This window comes from Schistocerca cancellata, chromosome 12 (assembly GCF_023864275.1).
Source record: "Schistocerca cancellata isolate TAMUIC-IGC-003103 chromosome 12, iqSchCanc2.1, whole genome shotgun sequence".
Taxonomy (NCBI): Eukaryota; Metazoa; Arthropoda; class Insecta; order Orthoptera; family Acrididae; genus Schistocerca; species Schistocerca cancellata.
In genome coordinates this window covers 127,956,128-127,972,761 of record NC_064637.1, presented here as the reverse complement: position 1 = coordinate 127,972,761, position 16,634 = coordinate 127,956,128, and the positions used below count along the sequence as shown (strand labels likewise).

General features: G+C 40.0%; 1 protein-coding gene across 1 annotated transcript in view; it reads right to left on the bottom strand.

The window, feature by feature from the left end:
- Positions 1-442: 442 nt before the first annotated feature.
- LOC126109611 (uncharacterized) overlaps positions 443-16,634 on the bottom strand; it is a 53,773-nt gene continuing 37,581 nt past the window's right edge. The window contains exon 6 of the mRNA XM_049914656.1: positions 443-556. Coding sequence (XP_049770613.1) covers positions 485-556 — 72 coding nt within the window. The 3' untranslated portion in view covers positions 443-484. The remainder of the gene's footprint in view (positions 557-16,634) is intronic.

Genomic DNA, 16,634 nt, shown 5'->3' with positions numbered 1-16,634 from the left:
CAATTAACATGAATTTTTTGAACCATTCATTGCAATGGAAATGACATTCTGAATTAGGTTCTTCACTATTTAACAAGACTACATGATAACAACAAAGAAAGCAATTATGATACAGACCCACTCTTTATTACTGACCACAATGCAAACTGAATTACATCACTTTAAAATTAAATAATAACGTATGTTGCTCTTCAAGCCCTTTCACTGCAATTGTAAAATTGCCTGTTATGAAATACTGAAATGCAGTACCAATATAAATGTACAGCATGGTAAGAGAATCATTTCAACACAGTAGGTAAGTCAACTACATACTATCAATTATTCCAGTAATGTGGTAAGAAGCCATTGTTTACAACAAAATACAGAGGATAATAGAAAATATAAAGGAAATGAAACATGACTGAATTGTACATTTGAATAGTGCCCTGTCTCTGTTGCATTCCTCTTCTTGCTGGTGTTATCTTCCAGAACCCTCATAAATGGTTCATTCTCCAAAAGTTGTGGTAAGACCCTGGTTATTTTTAATACTTTCAATTGGCATTAACTGGATGTGCAACTGTACAAAAGAAAATATATACATAATTTATTTACAATTCCTGCTTAATTACACTATTAATTAATTTATTTGTTTGACTCAAGACATTGCATAAGCCTTCCTCTGTTGGCTGAAATTGGAGAGACTGCACACAGTGTCTTAAGTGATATTGTTTATGGCATGTAATTATGACAAATATACACATCATATTTTACGGACTGTAAGATGCTACAGACTATAAGATGCACTTTAATATTTAACCACTTTTTAAAAACAATAACATGTTTACCATATTTATTATAAGATTGCAAAGTCAGACAAAAATTATTAGTTTACAAAACCGAACTGACCTTCAAACTCCCTGAAAATAGTCATCATCTAGCTTTGGTAATTTTGCATTCAGTCCTCTATTTGCACATTTAGTCTTCCTATTTTATTTTATTTTTTTCCAATTCTTCTTTACTAGCCCGCCAATCATGAATGGATTTTTCTGTTTGTGATCAAAATGACACTAAGTTGCTCTGTTTCCATGTTGTTCTTAGTATATCTTTTATTTTTTCCATTGTAAATTTAGCTACTGACAAAAATATTGCACTGTTACTGACACCACAAATCACTTTCAATTCAAGTTCACTGGAACAGTAGACTGCAATGATGCTTCATAAGCTAAACAGTGTTCTGGTTTTGTGATAGTGGAGCAGGAAGGAGACAGTGTTAGCAAGCTTGTGAATCCCCATAACTCATGTTTGTTGTATTGGTGCACTGTTGCTGTCAGCTGAATCCAATGTTGCCAGATAGAGATAGTTTCCCACGGCATCAAATATATGGTCATTTTTAACACTAGAAGGAAATTTAAGTCAAACACTGGACACTTTTGTATTAATTTCGAGTATAAGACACACCTGAATTTTGGAGGCAGTTTTTCAAAGAAAAAAGTGCATCTTATAGTGTGTAACATATGATACTATAAGGGGCCTTCAATAAGCAACACAAAACTTTTTTCCCCGCCAATTTCACACGAAAAAGTGTGGAATTTGCTGTATTGCATCAGGGAATACTGCCACTTCAGCCGCTATAGAATGATGGCGATAGGTTATGGTTTTAGGGCGCAAAACTGCTACGGTCATTAGCAAATGGCGATAGGTGGCAGCTCTGTATTTAGCCTTTAAAATGGCGTCTGTAATCAAGGTGCATTCCAAGGAGATGGCTATCATTGAGTTTCTGTTGGCAGAAACCAGAGCACTGCAGATATTGATAGGTGCTTGCAGTATGTCTATGTAGACCAGCCAGTGAACAAAAACATGATGATGAGTTGTTGGGCAAAGCTCTGTCATCATCTCAACAATACTACGCAAATCTGTGCAATCTCCCGCATTCCAGCTGACTGCACACAGATGTTGACTCATGAAATGTGTTTGCCGTCACAAAAATGTAAACTAATTTCTACTTCTCCATGGCAATGCAAGGCCTCACATAAGTCTGTGCACCCGAGAGGTGCTCACAAAACTTAATTGAGCTTTTCTTTCTCATCCTTCCTACAGCCCAGATCTGGCACCTTGTGACACCCATATGTTTGCCCAATGGAGGATGCACTCTGCAAGAAACAGTATGTGGATGACTGGGAGGTTACTGATGCAATGTTGACTGAGAGAACAGTACCATGAGAGCATACAGGCCCTCCCAGTAAGGTGGTGTAAGGCCACTGCACTGAACGGAGATTATGTTGAGAAATAGGGTTCTGCAGCCAAAAGAGCGGGGAATAAAATGGTGTATTAAAATCCTGGATAAAATCAACCTACTTTCAGAAGAAAACAAGTGTTGCATTATTTATTGAATGTCCCTCATACTTCGCAGAGTATCTGTAGACCAGGCAGGAGCAGGAATTCACTCACAATCAGTCTAGTGACTAGATACGGGAACAGACCAGTTCATAATGAGTGTTGTTATCTCATACTGCAAGTATGGAAAGTGATCTAAGAAATTAAATTTATTATCAGTGAGAAGGAGAACGTGTGTGACATTGCTGGCAGAAAAGTGATTTAATGTGCAAGCAAATATTAGTGTCAAATGACACTAGTGTATAAATTATGATAGGAGTTACACAGAGCTGAGTGAGTGAAACACTAGAATGTAACCCAGGGGAGTTACACAGAGCTGAGTAAGTGAGACACTATACTGTAACCCAGGAATGTATTTCATTAATAATTTTATTACTAATTATTACTAATTACTAATCATGGAATTAATGTGACACTTGATTTTGGATTTATGAAACTTTAGTATCAATCAATATCACGTTTGATAGATGTCTTTGAAATTCTCAAGGTGTTTTGGATCTATTTTTATGCTTTGTGTACTTCACTTTTGAAGATAACTATTCACACATTATGTGCTTCCTAGCAAAATGACATATATAATGCATGACTGTGCAGCAAGGGATATTTATCTCTGGACAAGTATGATTTGTAAAGTCCAACAAAAATACATGACCAAATTTTTCTTGTCAGGCTGCAACTCAATTCACTCCATCTGAAAATCTTCTGGTATCATATCTACATTCTTTTTAAAAGGTGTGGCATAATTATGATCAATTTTTTTGAAAACATTGTAATCGATTTTCAAATTCTTGCATCAAATAGTAAAGTACGGTTGTGTATTTCATCCCTTCTTTAGTATTATGTCTCTAAATCCCTAGTTTCACAGTTTCAACTGAAGTAGCCATAAGATGACAGACCAGCACATCAGATGGGTCAGCCGGTTATAAGAACAAGACTTTGGGTGTTCTACAATAGCACGGCCTGTGATGTTAAAAGTGGGATAAACCAATGAGAGAACAGCACCATGTGGCAGAATTTTCAGATTGAAAATATTCAATTTATCACAACTTTCCACAAACTGAATGTTAAGGATTTTTTTATTTTTTCCAATTGTGTAATAGATGCTCACTTCTTGGGCTGCAAAGTCACTTGCTTTGGGCTGCATATGGCCCTCACGTTGGACACTTATGATGTAACCCAAAGAAAAATTACCAAAGTTCACAAAATGAATATCACATTATTGATATGGGTCCAAGAGACTCTTTTAATCATCATGCCATCTCCTGAAACCAAATCCTGTATACAGGACAGTTTTTCTCAGAGCTTCTTTGAAGTACAAAAGCTATAAGGTATTCACAAAGCTGGTGTTTCTTTGTATTGCTCTTAACATCACAATATCACTTTTAGTCACATTGTCTTTTGAAACCAAACCCTATATACAGAACAGTTTTTTTCAGGGCTTCCTTCTAGCCTTAAAGTCCACAAACTGTTAAGTTTTCATAAAGCTAGTGTTTCTTTGTACCATTCATAACATTGCAGGAACCTCTATCTAATACCTCAAGAGTTGTTGGGTAGCTGCGCCTGCAATGTTACGAACAATAGAAACATCAGCTTTGTGAGAACCTTAGTTTTTGGAGTTCTAGGTGACAAGGAAGCACTGAGAAAAACTGTCCTTCATACAGGACTTGGTTTCAAAAGATGAAGCGATTAAAAGTGTCTGTGTACGTGAATGAGATGACAGAGTTTCAAAACAGGCATACTATGTTAGATTTTTGTGAAAAATAAAGTGTCAGAATTAAATTAGCCATTGGTTTATCCAGATGAAATGGACGCTCGTGCATGTCAAATGGAAGTGCTTGTCAGTCTTTCAACTGTTGTGTCAGGTGGGACATATACTGTGTAGAATTGTCTGCAACAAAGAATTATTGAAGGAAAAGTGAAAGGAATGAGAGAAAGAGGTGGGAAGAGAATTGAAATGATGGATGACATTAGAAGAGGATGAACACACCAACAGATTAAAGAAGATGCTCAGAACAGGATACACTGTAATGCCTCCATTTGAAACCGGCCATGTGACAGATACATTAAAGAAGAAGAAGTATGTGGGGTACTGTCATATAGATGTATAGCACGTGAGTCCACGTTTACGGCATAGTGAAGAGTCAAATGTATTGAACTACTATTCACAGATGATTTGCCAATGTTCTATACCACTTATTTCTACCTGTGAACAAATCTTTACACTGGCAGAAATGAAAGTGAACAGGAGAGAAAGAACATAATTTTTCAACACTATAAAGTTACAAATGCTGCAGTACTGTTTTTCTCGCGCTGATAATTGTCATATGTCACAAGTTATAGTCATAGTGTTTGATACTCAAATAGAATATTCTGCACAGGGAGTACACTGTTTTTGCTTTATACTGGTACTAGAGCACGTGAGAGTGAGTGCGCCGAGTGTGGTGTCACCACACGTGTGTGCTCCAATGACCACCAACTGTGTCAGTGTGGGCTAGCTGCCGGAGGCCACCAGTGGGAAGTGTACGTGTGGCACGGTCTCCGCCACACTGTCTGCCTGCAATTCGCGACTACATACACGAGGAGCAGCATTAACAGACCCTCTCTATGCCCTTCCAGCTTATACCGCTCACATCAGTTGTTCCGTGTCTTGTAGGGTGTGGGGCAACGACAGGCTTATATCTGTTATTGTTCAGAGGTATAAGAATGAAGCTACGTTTGAGTTGCATAGATAGGTTTCGTGTATTACTCGATTACCACACAATTGGCAATGAGGATGGAATGGTTTCCGTGTGTGCAGTCTTTTAAGTGTGATTTTGTCAGGTTTAGTCATTATGGACACTGTGCTACCTGCTCTTATTGAACAACTTACTTCAGCTCTGTCATAATTCCACAAGTTGAATTCTACTGATGTCACAAGAAACTGTACCAGTCATACAGGGTCTGGGCAGCCAGACTTCACACTCTTAGCCGTAAGTGTCAATTCATTACTGATGCCCATAATGACTCTTATGCAAATTCTATGGTACGTGACACAATTATCTGCTTAGCTCTGGACAAGGAAGTGCACCAGAAGGCTTTACTCTGTGAAAACCCTCATTGGCAGAAGTGCTGCAAAGAGCACAATTTTTTGAAGTTTCTTGGGCAGCGTGTGACCAAACAAGCACGGATCGATGTGGCAGCAGTGTCACGAGATGTGCCCACTACAATGACAGGTAGCTTGCACAAGGAAGCGGAAGTGGTGGTGGTAAACATGCGGGCCCAGTGTTGAGCAGACTGAGGCTGCCCAAGTAGCGACGACTGCAACAGTGCCAGCATCAGCATCTCTGTTTCTGTCTTGACCTTTCTGTTTTGTCCAGCATGAACATTCAGCGTGCCATAAGTGCTGGGCTATTTGTAATGCTTGCCAGAAGAAAGGCCACATTATCTCTATGTGTCATTCACTGAAGGTTGCTCAAGATATGGGCATGGATGTAAACTGTGTGACTCCAATGCTTAACACAGGTGCTGCAATTATGTTATTGATTTCTCAAACCTATGTGAATTTAGGTTTGCCACCACTGACACTGGTCATGCAGAAGCTGGTCAGTTATAACAAACAGAACACTGTGCTGTTGAGACAATTTATTGCACCTGCCTTTTACAAGTCAATGGTTCATTCTATTAACATTTTTGGCGACTGATGATGCTGGTGTTGAGAATATGTTCAGGATGGACGCATTTCAGGCATGTGAATTTTCTATCACCGGCACAGTTCACCTTGTGTCTGATCAGGTACCACATTCTCAGTTAGAAACACTGTATGAGGAGTTTTGGGACTTGTTTTCAGAAGTTATATGGTGTGCTACGAATATTTCTGCTCATATTTGTTTACAATCCATGGCTCTGCCTTGTTTTTGTTATGCACATCCCATCCCTGTTGCCCTGAAAGATCAAGTGAAAGCAGAATTGGGCAATCTCTATGGCTGGAGCAACCTGTTATGGCTAATGAATGGTCATCTCCGCTGGTTGTAGTTCATAAGCCATCAAAGAATCTTTGCCTCTGTGGTGACTTCAGTACTAATGGCAACACTCAGTTGATTGTGGATACGTACCATCTACCATGCCAGGAGAAATTGTTGGCAAAAATATCATATGGACAATACTTTTCTAAAATGGATTTGTCTTTAGGGGATCTGCAGGTTCCTGTGAATCTGGGTTAGTTCTGGTTTTGAATACTCCTTTTGGTCTGTGTCAATATTTGCACCTTGCTTTTGGTATGGCTAGCTCTCCTGCTATTTTCCATGCTTTTTAGAGCAACTGACTATGCCTGTCCCAGGTTGCATCAATTATCTGGATGGTGGTGTTGTCATGGGCTCCTCAGCAGCCAATGACTTGAAAAATTTTCACACTTTGTTTTTGTCTTACAGTCCACAGGCTTACAGTGTAAACTCACGAAATATCAGTTTTCTCAACTTTGCATTGTTTACTTGGGTTCGAGGTCTTGTGGAATGGAGTTCGCCCCCTGTCATACCACATCCCCACTGTTACTTCTAAGCCTCACCCCTTGTCTACAAAGGGGCTACAAGTCTTCCTAGGAAAGACGGTCTACTATCATAAATTCCTACCCGGGGTGGCTAAGCAGGCTCACCCACTGTATGCCGTGTTATGCAAGAATGTACCCTTTTCCTGGAGTCCTGATTGTGAACGTGCTTTTCAAATGCTGAAAAATCAAATTGCTCTTGCCCCCAGTTTAGTTATGTTCTCTCTGGAGCATCACATAGTTTTGGTGACTGACGTCTCACAGTATGGCCTAGGTGTGATCCTACAGCACTGATATGCTGACGGCTGTGAACGACCTGTTGTTTTCACCTCTAAATCTCTCGCTCCAGCCCAGCAACATTACTCTCAGGTGGAAAAACAGGCTCTTGCCATAGTCTATGCTCTCTGGAAATTTCATGGTTTTTTGTATGGCTCCAAATTTCACCTTATTGCTGACCATAAATTCTTGGTTCCATTGTTTAATCCTCACACTTCCTTGCCTGACGAGGCAGCACACTGCCTAAAATGTTGGGCACTGTTCTTTTCTTGCTACAATTACAAAATCCATTTTCAATGTACATCTAAACATGCCAATACAGCTGCCTTGTCCTACCTTCTTATGGGTTATGATCCCAATGAATAACTGCTTTTCTTCCATCTCAATACCGAAATGCAGGTCACGGTCATGGGTTTCCCAATTATGAGCTTGCGCATAGCAGCTGCCATTGCCACCGGCCTGGTGGTTTGGTTTGTTGAACAGGGCTGGCCAGATAAACTGCTGGGTCAGATTTCAGACCCCCTGCTCAACTATTTTTCCTTACAGAATCGCCACTGTGTTTTTGACGGCATTTTGCTGTTGTGCACAGTAGACCTCTCTCGCAAAGTAGTCATTCCTGTCATATTATGGCACAAGGTTCTAGGCCTTCTCCACTAGGACCATTGGGAAGTTTCGCTTGCTACTCTGGTAGCTAAGAGGCATTTTTTGGCCAGGATTTGATGGTGAAATTGTCCACCTTGTCGGAGGGTGTGAGCAGTGTGCCTGACAACAGGCAGCTCCCAGGGCATCTCTGTCCCCTTCATCTGTTCCTCACCAGCCATGGGAATGCATTCATGTAGGCTTTGCTAGTCCCTTCTTGAATTCCTATTGGCTCTTGATTGTGGATGTGTTTTCACAGTTTCCTGACATTCTTCAGAGTGTGTCACTGTCAGATGAGGTACAATTTGTACATTTTTGAAGATTTTTTCTATTGAGGAGATGCATTGTACCTTAGTTTCCGATAATGGGCCTCAGTGTGTTTCTCACACCTTTCAAATGTTTTATTCCCATCAGGGCATTTGTCATGTTATGGCTCCACCATTCCACCCTCAATCAAATGGCGAGGCAGAACAACTAACACATCTAAGTTCCAAATGAAAAAGTGTGTTGTGAATTCTTCATCAGAAGATGCGTTTCTGTGTTTTTGAGCACCCATCGCTTCACACCTATGGGGGAGCGGAGCCTGGCTGAGTTGCTTCACGGCTGGCAGAAACGCATGCTCATCCCTGCGACCTGTGCCATACCTGCCACAGTTAGGATCTGTCTGGCCTCTTCATGCTGGGATCAACAGTGAGGGAGCAATAGTTTGGTCGCTGGCACAAGTGGACACCAGCCACTGTTGTCCATGGCTAGGGGTGCCTTCTTCGTGACATCCATAAGGCCGACAGGCTGGTGGCATGCTACTTAGATGAGTTGTATCCCCCCTTGCTGCCAGAAGCTATCAGTTTGTGGGTGCGGCCCTAATCACCACAGCCCGCCCCTCTAGCCTCTGCCTCGAGCCCACTGTCACCTGCTGTCGAGGTGCCCGCATCCCATTGGCTGTCTCCTCCATGTGCATTGCCCTGCCCCATTGGCTGCCTCCTCCAAATGCCTCCCTGTGGTTCCAGCTTCCCAGTGCTGGGTGCCAGTCCATAACTGGCCTTGTGTCCAATGCCACACCCTGCTGCTCCGGCCATACCCCCTCACCATCATTGTGTTAGCCCTCGTTGCCAGTAGATCTGGCCCCATCTCCTCCACAATGGGTCTTGCCTGCTGACGGCGATGCGGAGTTGGCGATGGCACCCTCCTCTCTGGTGCTTTCACTGGACGCCATGTTGGTCCACCATCCTTCGGCTTGCCTGTGTCACTGTGTGTTCCAGTCCAAAGCTCTGGTGTCTGCCCGGCACATCATCCCGCCCCCACCATTGGCAGCGGCTGCCACCACTCTGTATCCAATGGATGTGGCTCTCATTGGGCCGCCTGTCTCTCCTCTGTTACCTGTGCACTCACATTGCATGAGGGAGTGATTGCTGTATCCTGCTACTATGCATGCTGGGTGTAAGTGCCCCAAATGTGGTTTCACCGCACATGTGTGCTTGAATCAGCTAACAACTCTGTCAGTGCAGGTCGGTTGCTGGAGGTCGCCTGTGGGAGGCATGTGCACGGCACAACCTCTATGGCACCTTCCGCCAGTCATTTGTGTCTACGTATGTGAGAAGCAGCACTAATGGATCCTCTCTGTGTTCTTCCAGTTTGTACTGCTCACATCAGTGGTTCTGTCTTGTTACATGTGGAGTCATAAGAGGCTTATTTCCGTTACTGTTCAGAGATTTATAAAGCCATATTTGCGTTACCTGGATCAGTTTCATGTATTACTTGGTTACTGCCGCTTTTGATTAAGCAAGCCAAATGGCACAGAAAAAAAGAATGTAGGTGTCTTTAATTTTTAAATAACAGTGAAACACGTAGAGGCAGTGCACTTAATACTGAATTGTAGCTCCTGTCTTCCCTTAGCATTACTGTCATTCCAAAACTTGCACATGTTGATTATTGCTATCTGCTTTCTTCTCATTACATATGAAGAGGAAATTTAAAAACAGAACACTAATTAGTGGCAAATCATTGAGTGATTGTAGGAGGAATCAAGATGACCTGGACAGAATTTCTAGTTGGTGCAATAAATGGCAGCTAGATCTAAATGTAGAAAACTATGAGTTAATGCAGCAAAACAAACCTGCAACATTTGAATACAGAATTAGTAATGTGCTGCTTGACACAAACATGAAATGCAACCAGCATTTAAGGATTGCAGTATGGAAAGTGACTGGATCAATTTGGTTATTAGAAGAATTTCAGTAAAGTGTGGGCCATTTGTAAATAAGAGCACATATAGAACACTAGTGTTACCCACTCCTGAGTAGTGCAGGGAAGATGTTCTTTTTGAGGAACACTACTGAGAAAATTTAGAGAACCGGTATTTGAAGCTGACTGCAGAATGATTCTACTGCCATCAATGTACATTTTGCGTAAGGACCATGAAGACATGATACCATGAATTAGGGTTCATATGGACATTGATAGACAGTCATTTTCCCAACTTATTTGCAAGTGGAACAGGAAAGAAAATGACTAGTAGTGGTACAGGATACCCCCTGCTATGCAGTGTACTACATACTGAATAAAAGCTACCTACATTTACACTCTGGTTATTTGTATCTGGAGAAATTTACATCAGGAAATGTTTTGCGTTTCAGTCTGCCATGTATCTGATAGGTCCTGAAGTCTGCAGAGGCATATGTGAAGCATGAATTTTATTAATGTATAAGGAATATAATACCAATAATGCATAATTAATGTAACACTGCTATAAACAACACATTAAAATCCTCTAAAAATAACAGTGATACATAAGACATGTAATTACGCTTACCGTGAATATAAATAACAAGGATGATCAGTTCTTTTGTGTATTTTTGACTTTATAATTACTGTAACAGAGTCTACTGGGTTATTCTATGATGATGTTACTAGGGATGAAAGAGAAGAGTGAATGTATCAATTTTATGTACGAGGCCCTTGTCCAGAAATGACCACATTGAAATTTATATGCAAAAATCTTTCTGATGGCTCTGGCAGTGGAAATTTTCGACTGTAGCTCTTTGCTTTCTATATTTTGGGAGGAGGTAGTATGGACACAAAAAAAAAAAAGGTATAGTAAACATGAGCTCTAACATGCTTACTTTGAGCTATGAGCACTTGTTCAGCAGAAGAGATTCATTTCACAGTAACAAAAATGAAGAAGTGATAGCTTTTAAGCTATGTACAGAATATATATGCGGACAAGAAAAAGAAATTCTGGGTTTTCCCAGTTAAAAATACACTTTCTCTCAGGTGAAAACACGCTTTTTCCCTGGTGAAATTTAACTTTTTTCCTGGGTGAAAATACATTCTTTTTCCTGTTAAGTGACAATATACTTTCCCTCGGGCCTGTAAAACTTATCAGTCCTTTGAATAATCACATTTTATAAATATCTTTGATGCACTTATGTCACATGATCTTGTCAGCCAATGACAGCAGATATTCAGGGCGCAGCACACGTGATGTAGTCGGGCAGCAACATCATTGTTCAGTGGTGCAAACACATTAATAAGAAAAGTTAATGGTTTAAATTAATGTGTGTACATTGCAGCAAATATTTCTGGCGAGCAAAATTATAAATTTCACTGATGTGCACTGAACATTTCGTGGATTACCCAGCTGAATACATGTTCCGACAAGCATTTACTTTTCTGTAGAAAAGCCCCACACGTGTGAAATTGCTCAAGAACTCACTTTGCACATATTTTGAAGGATAATTATACTTTTTATTGCACAATTTCTAATCTGTGAAAGAACTAAAATAAATATGAAGAGCTAACCTTGAAACTTGGTCTTTTTTGCATGTATTACCCTGTATGTGTGTCAAACTCAAATGGGTCACTAAAATTGTAAGTAACGGTTTAAACAGCTGGTCTTTTGAACCTGAAATTTTTCTGAGTGGCTGATTCTCAGTGTTAAGTTTTGAATAAGAGTCTAACGCTGTGTGGTTTGAGAAATTTATCATACACTCTCACGCGTAACATAATTCATCTGCATAAAACAAAATTTTAGTTTTAGGTAATGCTTCTTAAGCCACCATCAATATTTTCCCATGACCTGTTAGAAAGGAAACAGTTCTCACATCATGCTCATCGAGAGCAGTTTGTTGTACAGCAGTCTTAGTCACGTTCATTGAAATGAGGTTCACAAGAAAGAGGCATCAGAAGCAGTTTGTTGCTATGAAGTGCTGCATAGTCTTTGACATATTTTGCTGTCAGCAGACGCTTGTGTGTACACTGTGTTTTATTATTGTAAATGGCACATTTCTTTGCAACTGAAGCTTTATTTCAGTGTTATTCCCTCATTTATGTTTTATTACTGCAGTATTATTCTGAAGTAGCGGGCTCAACTGAAATTCTTTGTTAGAGGATCAGTTCTTACCAGTCAACATTACAAAAATTTAAATGAAAAGTAAAATAATGAAAAATTTCCAAAATTCTAAAAAATACATGCGTTTTTCCCAGATGAAAAAATTCGGCTTTTTTCTGGATTCCTGGAGCATATACACCCTATATGCACTTTAGAGCCCATGTTTAGTGAACATCTTTTCTTTGTGTCTTGGTCCATACTACCTTCTCTGAAAATATGGCATGCAAAGAGCTCATAGTAGAAGAGGTCCAATGTCAGAGGTAACAGAACTATTTTCACTCATGACTTTACAGGCTCGGTCATGTCTGGACCAGGGTATCTTACCTCAAATTGATGCAGTTACCATTTTCCATCACCACTGAAAGTTCATAACATCATCACAAAATTACCCTGTACTTATTAACTATCCTGTTACTTTTTTGGTACACAGAAATACAAAGCTTCATACTTTTTCACTCCATCCCCTCCTGATGGAAACATCTGATTTAATTTACCATCTTTCACCTGTTCCCAGTTGGACCTCTGAGTGCTTCCCCAGTTTTCTACCAATTACAGTTTCTTATTTCCTTTAGCATTTGTGCTGCTGATTTCTTGGAGCCCACAAACATCTATGATATCTGTATTCATCTATTACAAACATTATATTCTTTCTAGATGACTCCATCCTTCCCGCAACTTGAGGTTACTACATAGAGCTAAATAGAATTCAACATGTGTCAACAAAAAAGTAGTTTACACACAGAATAGCAGACAAATGCTCTCTGTTTTGTAAGCACAGACGTGCTCATTACAGACTTGAACTAGGTTTAAAAATTCAATATGTTAGTTAAATTTCATATGCTGCACCATATTATGTAACATGCACCAAAAGCAAAATCATAGCAACCGCTATTTTTCATTATAAACTGTTTTGAATTTTGCGCAATATCTTACTTCCATATAAATATCACAATAACTATGACCATTAACAAAATGATGAACCTGACATAGAAAACTCTAAGTAAAGCAAAAATAATTTTTTTACCAAAAAGTTACTGTAAAATCATTTGAGAAAGATTGCTGGCCATGTGTCTCGATTCTGTCATCACTGACCGGCTCAAAGGTTTCAGACACTGTCGGCCTCCCCTCCCAAACAAACAAGTAAACTTGCAAGCACTTTGGATGAAAACCGGTCACTGCACATTGGCCATTGTATCCTGCTTGGGCTATAAGAGCTGGTAAAAGTGCAACACCGACAGTAAAGACCATTTCGTCAGCTGGTAAGGTTATGGCCACAGTTTCATTGGGATGCTCAAGGAATAATCATCACAGATTACTTGGAAAAAGGTAAAACCATAACAGGACCCTATTATGCTTCATTGTTGGATCATTTTAAACTTGTATTGGCTGAAAAAAGACCAAGGTTGGCACGCAAAAAAGTGTCCTTTTACTAGAATAATGCAACATGCCACATATCGGCAATAACAATGGCAAAAGAACCATCCTGTTCACCAAACTTAGCCCCAAGTGATTTCTTCCTGTTCCCTAACTTAAAACTTTGGCTTGCTGGGAAGAACTTTTCATCAAATGAGAAAGTAATAGTTGCAGTCAATGAGAATTTTGCAGAGTTTAACAGAAGCTATTTTTCTGATGGGATGAAAAAGCTGGAGGATCACTCAACCAAATGTATATTTTCCAAAGGAGACTATGTTGAGGAGTAAGGTATGTTTTTTATAAAACTACCATTTTTCTTGCTTTTTTACCAGACTTATCCCCCCCCCCCCCCCCACACACACACACACATCCTGCACAGTGGATGAAGAGAGCCAGCGCTGCATTTTGGCAATTGACTGTGTTATGGTGAAGATTGTGTTGGGTGGGATGGGTAGTGGGAGAGAGAGGTACTGGAGGAGGGTGGCTAGCAGCTTGGATGGGGGCAGCTGATTTGCTGGTTAAAAATGTGGAATGGAGGGAGTCTGATACATGAGCTAGGCATGTGACACGAGGCTGTTGAAGCTTGTCACCAGTGAAGCATGCTGAAGGTGACATGGGTATGTTAATTGATAGGGGTAAAACGATGGTAGAAGGGGGATGGAGGGTGCGTGCAGGGACAGTGGGATAACTGAGACTGACAGCTGTATGATTATGGGAGCAGGGGATGTGTTGTTGGATAACTCAACATAGTTCAGAGAAGCTAGTGGTGGAACGAAGACTCCAGATGGTGATGGTTGTAAAGTATTAATTGAAATTGAGCATGTTGTGCTCAGCTGCATGTTGTTTCATGAGGTGGTCAACTTTGTTCTTAACCACAGTTTGGTGGTGGCCAATCATCCTGCTGGACAGCTCGTCGGTAGTCATACTGACATAAGAAACCTTGCACTGTTTGCAGCACAGCTGGTATATGACACTGCTGTTTTCACAGGTGGCCTGGTATCTGGTGGGGTAAAATAAATCTGTGACAGGACTAGAGTAGGAGGGTCTGGGTGGATGAATTGGGCAGGTCTTGCATCTTGGTCTATCGTACTCATGGATATGATCCCTGGGGCAAGGGGCTGGGAGTGGGAGTGGTGTAGGGATAGAAATCCAAAAGTATTTACATTTTACCACAACACAACATTAAAATATGTACAGCCATAGGACAACTTTGGCATTAATTAAGGAGTGCTAACCTGCTCCCCTTTATTCCATTGGCAAAATTTTGCAAGAAAATGTTTCCCCTCCTACTGCTGCCATACCATTTAGACCCTAATCCTATAGAACTGGTCTGGAATTGTGCAAAGAATACAACCCATAGCCATAACAATCAATAATTTTGTTGTCAGACATGAAAAACTAATGACTGATGGTTTTGTTGCTAATAAAGAAACATTGTGTGTCTCATAGCCCAGTGCAAATCTTTTGATGTAAAATGTTACTTTGGCAACTTGTAAGTCAATTTTGCCGCCTTTATATTTGAGTAGCTTTTCGTTTGGGCTGCAAGGTACGGGGGCGTCCTTCCAGACCTATCTACCAGGGTAAAAGCTAAGGTGCACACCAGGAATCAATCCTGAGACCTTGGAATTACTAGCCTTAAACACTAACCACTAGAGAATGCAGTCAATTTGTTTTTGGTCCTGTGACATAGTATCATATGATTTATAAGTAATTTATTGCATATGTTTTGAGTGGCAATGTACTGAGAGTATTATATAGAGTACAAATATTAAGGGGTCGTAAGTAATTGTTAATAGTTTTATGAGAAGTATGACCCAGGTCCAAACCTGTTTGTATCTTGTAAAGAGTTTAAATATTTGTGAAGATTTTGAAGTATTTACCCACCTACTGTATAGGTCTTTGTCATGTGATGACTTAAGCTATTTGCATTATTATGCTTTGTTGTAGAATTTTGGTGTTGTACTGTATTTCAATTGTAGATCTCTTTTATTGACAAGATTTTTGTTTTGTCTTTCAAAAGAATGTGATCAAGTTTACCTTACTGAAGTTTTCTACAATGCTACTTTTTACAAGCCCACATTCTTGAATGTTTCGTTTTGTTGTCAAACCTAGAATGTGCAGCCCTCTTTGCAGTGTCTATTCTACTTGTTTTTTTGTTCAAAGGACGATTATACTTTGAATCTTCATCTGATTTTCATAACTGATATTCCACTGTTCTGCAGACCAGCTAATTCCACTGTCAGTTTACAAGCATTTATTCCCTGTTTTCTTTCAAGGTGTCACTAAGAGTTACAAATAACTGTGCTTTTTAATTCTTATATCCACTGAACTGACTGTTTCCCTTCAGTCTCTCTTCATAAAACGTTTCTGACCTGTGTCTAGTAAATCAATAAGCACTCTTTCCCTTCCCTCACCTTCACCACCGTAATTTTCAGCCGAAACTGCAATACTCCTTATTGCACCTTGATTCTTCTGTATCAAAATTTCCATTGTCTTGAGGTGACTCTGTTGTAGTTCTTATGCAGACAACAAATTCCTAAAATGACTGGCCAGTGTTTTCTGAATTTTACGATTGCTGAAATTCAACACAGAGATGCACTCTGCAACCCTATTTCTGTTTTAAATTTAAAACAAGTACTGTGCTAACGGTCCGATTTTTTTTTTTTTTTTTTTTTTTTTTTTTTTTTTTTTTTTTTTTTTTTTTTTTTTTTTTTTTTTTTCATACAAAAGCTCAGATCCTTTCATATAGAAATTTGGTGTTGCTCCATGCTTGGTATTTAACCTGCTGTCAGACAGCATTATCTTACTCTGTTTCTGCACATACTTAGTGTTACACCACCGGTAAGTGCCACCAGCTGTGCTTCAAAACATGTTTTGCTTTAACAAGCATACAAGTGCTGTGCCAAGTGTTGAAAGTGCCACCTCCCCCTGGCCCCTCTCACCCTTCCTCCTCCCTTGACCTACTACCATTAAAGTTTGTTGATGTCACACACACATATCTCTCCTTTCTGGCAGACAAGCCACGTG